The 8897-nt window shown below is 63.9% G+C and overlaps 2 protein-coding genes across 2 annotated transcripts; both read left to right on the top strand.

Annotated features, from left to right (window-relative positions):
- The first annotated feature begins 466 nt into the window (after positions 1-466).
- On the top strand, positions 467-3455 carry LOC111935719 (SLC35A4 upstream open reading frame protein). Its single transcript, XM_023936229.2, has 3 exons — positions 467-551; positions 653-751; positions 919-3455. Exons 1-3 carry the CDS (start codon positions 537-539, stop codon positions 1114-1116), a joined length of 312 nt encoding a protein of 103 aa, XP_023791997.1. The 5' UTR covers positions 467-536; the 3' UTR covers positions 1117-3455.
- Positions 1664-3455, top strand: SLC35A4 (solute carrier family 35 member A4). The gene has a single exon (XM_023936228.2). It carries the CDS (start codon positions 1664-1666, stop codon positions 2609-2611), a length of 948 nt encoding a protein of 315 aa, XP_023791996.1. The 3' UTR covers positions 2612-3455.
- Positions 3456-8897: the final 5442 nt, after the last annotated feature.

The raw sequence follows: 8897 nt of genomic DNA, 5'->3' as shown, positions 1-8897 counted from the left end.
AATATTTTTGGGTTACCATCCTTAATTCTAAAGGACAAAGGCGCATAAAGGCTCAATTGTACTGCTTTAGACACAAACCACTGGCCAGGCCTGGGACTGGATCAGGCTCCTCACGGAGGAAGAGCCCTGGGAAGCTGCGGAGTTTGGGACCCTCCCCCATCCAGGGGTGGGATGGTGAGTAGGTCTTGGAAGCCCTGACCGCTCTGAGGGGCGGCCACGAGCTCTGTCAGCCGCGGGGCAGCCCCGCAGGTGCCGGTACCGGTAGGTGCGGGGCCGGTACCGCGCTAGAGCCGGGCCGCGCCTCAAGAGGAAACACCGCCCCCCCCAAGATGGCGCCGGACAGGCAGCGTGAGGGAGCAGCAGCTGCCACGTGACTCTGTTCCACCCAATCAGCGCCGGGTGACGCCTCCGTGGCGGGAAGGGGCGCGCGGGAGAAGTCGCTGCCTACGCGGCAGCCAATCAGAGGCGGGACTAAAGGGGGTGGTGTCACGTGCCTCTCCGCCAGCCAATCAGCGGCGGGCGGCGGCGGCGCCAAGATGGCGGACGATAAGGTGAGCGGGGAGGGCCGGGGCTGAGGAGCCGCCGGGGCTGTGGGAAGGCCGCGCCGGTTCCTCCCGCGGGGAGGTGGAAATCACCTCCGTGTCTCCCGCAGGACTCGCTGCCTAAGCTGAAGGACCTCGCCTTTCTGAAGGGGCAGCTGGAGAGCCTGCAGCGCAGGGTGGAGGACGAGGTGCAGGCCGGCGTGGGGCAGGTAACGTGCGGGCTCGGGGTGGGCCTGCCGCTCCCTCTGAGAGGGACTGGTGGGGGGAAAAACAAATCCCAGGGAAAAAAACAACCCACAGCTCGCCCCTAGGGCACGTCCCGTGTCGCCCCCTCCCCGATCACGCCCGGCCGTGCCTCACGGTGCTCTCCCCTCAGGACGGATCGCTCCTGGCATCGCCCTTACTCAAAGGTTTCCTGGCGGGATACCTGGTGGCCAAGCTCCGCTTCTCCGCCGTCCTGGGCTTCGTGGTCGGCACCTGCACGGGAATTTACGCCGCCCAGAACTACGCCGTGCCCAACGTTGAGAAGACGCTTCGGGACTATGTGAATTCACTGAAAAAAGGTCGGGACTAGCGAGGAGGAGCCCGGAGGCAGCAGGGACTGCAGGAACGGTGCTCCTTAGTTAGCAGGCACAGAGCACCCCCAGGGCTCTGGGAGACACGTCACCTGCTCCCTTCTTTTTGCTGGAAAAGGGCTTTGCACCACACCATGCGACACGCCAGGGGGCTGGTGATGGGTGTTTGTTGGGCATCGTGGCAGCAGTGATCACTGCACTAACCCACAGCAGCCTGAGAGCACTGAGGGGCTGCCAGCTGCCTTTTCCCTTCACCTTTCCCTGTGCCCCTGTGGACTGAGGGGCTGCTGCCCGTACCCGTGTGCCCTGCCCACGGTGTGCCCAGGCAATGTGCTTTGTGTGGCTTCTCAGGAAGGCTTGTAGTTCTCCTCCTAACGAGAGACAGCACCCTGCTCTCCTGCTGCATCGCGAATGTTGCAGGGAACATCCTGCTTGAATCAGGCTCATTAAATTCTTGGTATTTGGTCTCTTCAGTGTTGCAGGGTGAGAGTATGTTTGGCCTCTCTACACTGACAGCAGCTCACTCGTGCTGGCTCTCGCCCGGAAATGGGGATGTTTGGGAATGCTGCTGGCTCTGCCAACAGGCTGCTCCAGAGGGGGCTGTGGGCACTGATGCTGCTGCTGTCTGTGGCCATCTATGGTTCCCACGCCCCCCTCCTGACCCTCTGCAAGGTGGATGGGGCCATCCCCTTCAGTTCCACATCTGTGGTGGTCCTCGTGGAGCTCACCAAGCTGGCGCTGTCCCTCCTGTTCCTGCTGGCGGGGGCACGGGAGCCGCTGGGAGCGGCCCTGTCCTGGCGTCATGCCGCGCCCTTCGCCCTCTCAGCCCTGCTCTACGCTGCCAACAACAACCTGGTGGTGCACATGCAGCTCTTCATGGACCCCAGCACCTTTCAGGTGCTCAGTAACCTGAAGATCGTCAGCACGGCGCTGCTGTACAGCCTCCTGCTGCGCCGGCGCCTGGGCAGGCGCCGCTGGCTGGCCCTGCTGCTGCTGCTGGCCGCCGGTGTCGCCTACAGCTGCGGGGGGCTGCGGGGGCCCGGGGACCCCGGCGGGATGCGCCTGCACGTCACACCCGTGGGGCTGCTGCTGCTCTCCGTGTACTGCCTCATCTCTGGACTCTCTGCTGTCTACACCGAAGCCATCCTGAAAAGCCAGGCGCTGCCCCTCAGCCTCCAGAACATCTTCCTGTACTTTTTTGGGGTCCTGCTCAACCTGATGGGTTCCGTGTGGAGCGGCACGGAGGGCGGGTTCCTGGAGGGATTCTCCCCGTGGGTGCTGCTGGTTGTGCTCAGCCAGGCTCTGAATGGCCTCATCATGTCCGTGGTGATGAAGCACAGCAGCAACATCACCAGGCTCTTCGTCATCTCCTGCTCCATCCTGGTCAACGCTCTCCTCTCTGTTGCCCTCTTCAACCTGCAGCTCACCCTCCTCTTCTTTGTGGCCGTGGTGTGCATTGGCCTGGCTGTACACCTGTACTATGGAGTCACATAGTCACTGCCTTCCTCCCACGTGTCCGGGCAGCCCCAGCACTCCCTCAGGGCTGCAGTCATTCCGGTGGGTGTCTGCACCCCCAGGATCCACTGAGAGGGAGAGCAGCCTGTCCCTGCTTCCACAGGGAAACTGCCCTGCTCCAGTCCAGCCAGGGTCTGTGCCATGGTGTTCCCGTGGGATCAGGCATGCCCAACCTTAGCGAGGGTCCTGAGCCCCTTGTGCATAGTCTCAAGATAAGCCAGGGGAGGCGCATCTTAGGAGTAATTTATTCACAGAGGGGTGATTAAACTTCGGAAGGGGCTGCCCAGGAAGGTGTTGCAGTCACCATCACTGGAGGTGTTTAAGGACTGGACATGGCACTTAACTGCCATGGTTCTGTTGACAGGGTGATGTTGGGTTACAGGTTTGACTCGATGATCTCGGAGGTCTTTTCCCACCTAAATAATTCTGGGACTCGTGTCCTGTGTCCTCAAGCTGCTTCCCCACACCACAGTGGCCTGGGAATGCTGCAGCAGTAACTGACCCTGCTGCAGCTCCTGCCAGCCCAGCATGGGAGTGGTGCTATTTCAGCTCCCATGGATGCTGCTTGATCCCTACCATTCCTGGTGCTGCTTCCCTGGGCCTCTCCCACCTCCACGGTTTTCCAGCCTAGCCCCTGCCTGGAGCCCTGCTGTCCTTGGGCCCCGTTTCCCCTTCCTGGGCACAGTGTCTCTGCAGAGCAAATGGGGAGTGGGGCGTGTGGGAACTTCCACCTGCTCCCCAAGAAGGGGATGCCCCCTAAATTTGTACCAAGTTTTTGGCAGGCAGAGGCCACCCAGGATATTAAAGCTGTGGTTCAACAGCATCTGTGTGTCATGTGTGTCTGTCCTGTATCTGCCTGCCCTGTGGGATGGTGGCTGTGCCCCTTGGGAGAGGTTTGGGGGCCAGGGGTGTGTCCGAGCCTGACAACACTCACGGGTGAGGGGCACCCACTTTATTCCATGTGGCTGCAGCTGTGGGCTGCCAGCCCTCCCACCAGGCTGAGCCTGTTCTCCCACGGGCCGGTTCCCAGCACAGAGCAGGGTTTTCCCTCGGGAGCAGCAGGGAGGGGGAGGCAGCGCCTGGGATAACTCATGTGAGCGGGGCTGGCCAGTGCCCTGGCATCACTGGTGGCTCGGTGCAGGGAGGGCTCCGCAGGGCCCAGCGCTGCCGGCCCAGCCCTGGGCGTGGCTCAGGGGGTCTGTGTGGTGCCATCGGCCGTGCCTGCCCGTCGGGCATCCCGCAGCTGCTGGTTGTGCTCGGCGAGTTCCGCAGCGTCCCGGAGCAGCTCCTGCAGCAGCACCCGGTGCCGGCGCTCCAGGGCCGCCCGCTGCTCCTCTGCCAGGCGCTGCTGGTCCCGGAGCACCTGCGGGATGTCCGGGGCAGTCTGGCACAGCCCTGGCACAGCCGGCAGAGATATCCCCAGCCCTGCCTGCCCACCTGCAGCAGGTGCTGTCTGCAGGCCTCCATCTCCTGGTGGTGATTGTGCAGCAGGGCCTCCAGGTCCCACTCGGCCGCCTCCCGCTCCCGCAGCGCTGCCTCCAGGCTCAGGCCCAGCGCGGTCACCTCCCTCTGCCAGCGCTCCGTGTCCCCCTGAGGGGGACAGCGACAAGGTCAGGGCAGCTCCAGGGTGTCCCTGCTCCCCTGGGCTGCACTAGGGAGAGCAGTGCCAGGGGAGGGTGGGCTGGAGCTCGCAGTGCTGGGCTCTGCCTGTGCTCACCTCCCCGCTGTGCTCCTGGGCTGGCACAGCGCCGGCCCCGAGCTCCCGCTGGAGCTGCCGGCAGTGCTGAGCCCGCAGCCGCTGCCGCTGTGCCCTGGCCAGGGCACGCTGGACCTCCGGGGATGGGCCCGGCTGGCACCGGCTCCCTGCCTGGGGGAGAGCAGAGAGGGCTCGGGTGGCACCAGGAGCCAGTGCTGGCAGCACAGGGACCCTGCGGGCTCCCACTCACGCTGTCACACCCAGGCCGTGGCTGTGCCTGTGACACTTTGCTCTGGGACGGCTCCTCCAGCAGCCCCTGCCCTGCACTGGCCAGAGCTCGGCTGTCCCCTCCCTGGCGTCCTGCTGTGTGGGGATGGGAGGAGGATGAGTGTGACATGGGGGACTGAAGAAGGATGTTCAGGTGGACAGTGAGGCCTTTCCCACCGTGTGCAGCCATGCTCTGTGCCCACATATCCTCCACCCAGTTGTGAGATGCGTGCCGGGCCCCACGCTCCGGCTCTGCTGGCTCCAGGCTGGCGCTGGTTGGGTGTGTCTGGGTCCCAGACTGCTGGCCTGGCGCTGTATTCCCTGCAGAGACCTGCTCCTGTCAGAGAAGGAGATGTTACAGGGACACAGCTGGAATTCAGGGCTTTTCCCGCAGAAGGCTGTCCCTGGATGAGGGGGCCTGGCCTGACCTCTGCCCACCTCGGCACTGGGCTGGCACACCTCACTTGTCCCAAGCACCTCGGCCACTGCCTGCTTTTTCTCCCACCTTTGATTCTTCAGCACCTGGAAAAAGGAAACTGGAGGTCCTTGTTGGGGTGTTTCAGACCTCCAGGCCTGGCATGGCTCCAGAGACAAATCTCACCCCTGGGGCAGCTTCAGCCCCTGCCCTCAGTGCTGGACAAGAGTCTTGACATCAGGAGGGGTCAAGAGCCTGCCCTTCCCCAGCCCAGGGAATGAGTGCCATCCCATGGATCCAGGGGCATTCCCCACCTGCAGCTCCCGCAGGGCCCTCTGCAGCTGGGCCACAGCCATCCTCTGCTCAGGGAGGCCGGATCCAGCCAGCAGCTCCTTCCGTAGCCCTCGGATCTCCCTCCGGCGCGCCGCGATCTCCTCCTCAGGGTCCCAGAGTGTGGCAGAGATGGTCTTGGCAATCCCCTTCACCCTCTCAGCCAGTCCCAGAGCTCCCAGGATCTCCTCTCTGGATGTGTCTGGGAGAAGAGCGAGCCCTGGGCAGGGGCCATGGGGTTCCACCAGCACGGTGGGTCCCAGTGTGATGGAGATGAGTGGAGCTGGTGTCCAGCTTCCAACAACTGCAGCTGTCCCCAGGCAGCAGCCAGGGACTGAGTGCCAGGTGTGGGGCAGGATGGGGGGAATCCTCAGGGAGGGACATCCAGAATGTATCCCAGTCCCAGGGGCTACCTGGCAGCGACACACACAGCAGCAGGAAGGTCAGGCTGTTCCCCTCCAGCAGCCGCTCCATGATCCAGGGCAGGCAGACAGCACCAGGTTCCCTGCACTCCCTGCACACGAGCAGAGACACTGCAGGAGAGGGCTGGCCCTCACAGTGCCAGGCAGGCTCAACCCTGTCCCACAAGAGCCCAAGGATGGGCTGGCCACGCGTGCCCCCAAGCCCGTGTCCCCAGGGAGCGGTGACACCCCCTTGGCTCCCAGCCACGGGCTCCCATGAGGGTGTCCCTCCTGCTTCACTTCCAGGAATGGAATTCCCTGACACAAAGGCAGCACACAGGTGTGCTGGGGTGGGAACACAGCCCAGCCCCTGTACCTGGGGCAGGGCCCGGGGGCCCCTGGGGACACCAGGATCCTGAGGGCCGAGCGCTGGCGCCTGCCACCCTCCAGCTCTCGCTCCACGGTGAGAGTGAAGAGGCTGCCGGCCCTGGGGAGAGGCAGGTGTGGGAGCAGGGCTGCAGTAGAGCACAGCACCCCACAGCCCAATCCTTCCCAACCTGTGGGATCTGGGCCAAATCCCTCACCCCTGCACAGCCGAGCGCCCGTCTGCGAGAGGCTGCTGGGAGCACCCCTGGAGCAATGCAGGGCTGGCAGCCAGCCCCCTGGCATAGGCACTGATGGCAGCCTGGGCATCGGGCACGGCCGTCTCTGTTGCCTCCTCCACCATGCTGGAAGCAGGGGGAGACAAGACCAAGCAAGAAGGGTCACATCCACCCTTTGTTCCTCGCTGAGGAACACCCAGGGCCGTGCTGTGGCTGGGCACCATGCTCCCTGCCCAGCCCCCCTCCTGATGTTGGGGTACCAGTCCCCAGGAGCATCTGCTCGGCCGTGGGGCATCAGGGACCTACAGGCCCAGGGGTGCCACATCCATCACTTGCAGGGCTCGGCCGTTGGGACGGAGCAGGTCCCAGGCTTTGTCGTGGGTGCTGACCTGGAATGAGGGGGCTGCATTAGGCAGGGGGCAGGAAAGGGGGGCTGCTGGCATCCCACACTCACCAGGGGCCCAGACTGCTTGTGGCCGTGCACAGGTGAGGGTTGACAAAGGCTGTTTTGGGGGTAACTCCCAGCTTTTCCAGCCGTGGCACCAGGGAAGGGCAGAGCCCTGGGAACACCCAAGCCCTGTGTGGAGCTTATCAGATCCCTGGCAGCATCCCAGGGCCAAAGGGCAGAACCCAGCCCAGTGGCAGGAGCTGGCATCGCTCTTGTGCCGATCACAGCCACCCTGGAGGGAGCAGTGACTGGCCTGGAAAGCCTGACTGTGATGGAGGCAGGAAGGGGTTACAGGGCTCCCCAGATCCCACCGTGCTGCTGGAGCCTGGGAGGTGCTCTCTGGGCAGCTAAGGCTTCCCACATCCTGGGAAGAGGTGAGAACACCTGGGATCCAAAGGTCTCCAGTGCCTGGTGACCCTCGGGGTGAGGGTCTGGATGCCAGTACAGGGCAATACGTGCTCTTGGCACAGCAGGGTCTGGGCAGTGGCAGAGAGGGAATGGGACCCTCATCCCAGGACATCCTGCCCTGCTCCTGCCCTACCTGGACCAGACTGACCGTCTGCAGGCTCCGTGTGTCATCCCCCAAGGCCTGCAGCTCTTGGAAGATGGTGTCAATCACCTGTGGACAAGCTGGGATCTGTTGTTTCCCAGGACCCGTGGCTGGATGTCACCCCTGCCCCAGTGGGATCGGGGTCTGTTGGGTGCTGGGAGCCCAGCACTGCACAGTTGTGCTGTCCCCTCTCCCTGCCACCTGTCCCCTGTGGCCTCACCTGCCAGATGACACTCTGGAAGGGCAGCTGTGTCCCAGGGCCGTGGGGGTCCCACAGCAGCAGGGACACACTGTAGCCAAGGGGAACCAGGGCCAGCTGGGGTCTCGCCAGCTCCAGGACCTTCTCCTGGTAGGAGAGACATATCCAGCATGGCACAGCATGGCACAGCATGGCACAGCATGGCACAGCATGGTGCAGATGGCCCTGGCTCATGTGGCTGGGGACAGGGTACAGAGAAGGACCTGGGACTCTCGGTACCTGTCCTGCATCCAAGTGGAAAACACCATCGACAGTCAGGGAGCTCTCCTGGTGCGAGGGAGGGGGATAACGTTCAGCTTTCCCTTATCCCAGTGTGACCAGGGCAGGGCAAAGGACTGGGCACACTGGGGTGGAGATGGCAGGGGTGGCACAGAGGGCCTGGCATGGGCAGGGTGACGAGAGACCCCCTCCCTTCCCCTGCTCTCTGGGAACCCCCAGGAGTCCCCTACAAGAGAGGGGCCCGTGGGGGTGTAGGGCAGCATCAGCCCAAGACCTCAGCTCCCATCAGGGTCCCAGGTGTGGCAGGAGGTGGGACAGAGCCCCTGCTCCCTCCTGGTTCCCCAGGGACCCTCGTGCCTGGATGTCCCTGCCCTGCAGCTCTCACCTGGGGCTCCTTCCCAGTGAAGAGGAGCTGTAGGGGGTCCTTGCTGCCATCCACCCAGCTTCCTCCTGGCCCTGGAAGCACCGAGTGTGGGATGGTGTGGGGGGTCACCCCCACCTGTCCCAGCCCTGTCCTGCCCCCCTTGCAGCCTGGAGCCACATCCCAGGGCTCCACATCATTCCTGAGCCCTCCCGCTATGACTCAGAGCCACCAGGATGGGGGGACACCCTGTCCCTGTCAGCACTGCCCAGACCAGCTCGGCCACTGGTCCAGTGCCACCACAGCTGTGGCTGCCACCCTGTCCCCTTGTTTCCTGGGGGTTCAGGTGAAGGCTCCGGGGTGTCCTGAGCTCTACCTGCTGCCCGGTGGAGTCCCAGAGCTGCTCGCACGCTGACATCCTGCTCAGCCTGCCGGGATGGAGCAGGAGGGAGACACACACTCAGCACCACCAGGAGCTGCAGGAGACCCCAGGGAGCTGGGCAGCCCCTGGCAGATCCCTCCAAGCCAGCCTGGGCTGTCCCCCACTCACCTCGTCCATGGGCAGAGTGGCAGCAGCCGCTGTGAGCTGCTGTTTGCTGGGGCAGGGATGGGGTTACCTGAGGGATCCGGTTCTCCTGCATTATTGATGGATGTGGGCAGAGCCAGAGCCAGCCTGGAGCCATGTCTCCCTGAGAATCAGACCTTTTGATATTGTTT

This window comes from Cyanistes caeruleus, chromosome 15, assembly GCF_971803275.1.
Source record: "Cyanistes caeruleus chromosome 15, bCyaCae1.hap1.1, whole genome shotgun sequence".
Classification (NCBI taxonomy): Eukaryota; Metazoa; Chordata; class Aves; order Passeriformes; family Paridae; genus Cyanistes; species Cyanistes caeruleus.
This window is presented reverse-complemented; position numbering and strand designations above follow the sequence as displayed.

Excerpts from the sequence above, each read along its gene's own strand:
- LOC111935719 (XM_023936229.2), top strand. Across the intron at positions 752-918 it reads TGCAGGCCGGCGTGGGGCAG|GACGGATCGCTCCTGGCATC; the intron begins GTAACGTGCGGG and ends CTCTCCCCTCAG.
- SLC35A4 (XM_023936228.2), top strand. The coding sequence starts at position 1,664 with ATGGGGATGTTTGGGAATGCTGCTGGCTCTGCCAACAGGCTGCTCCAG.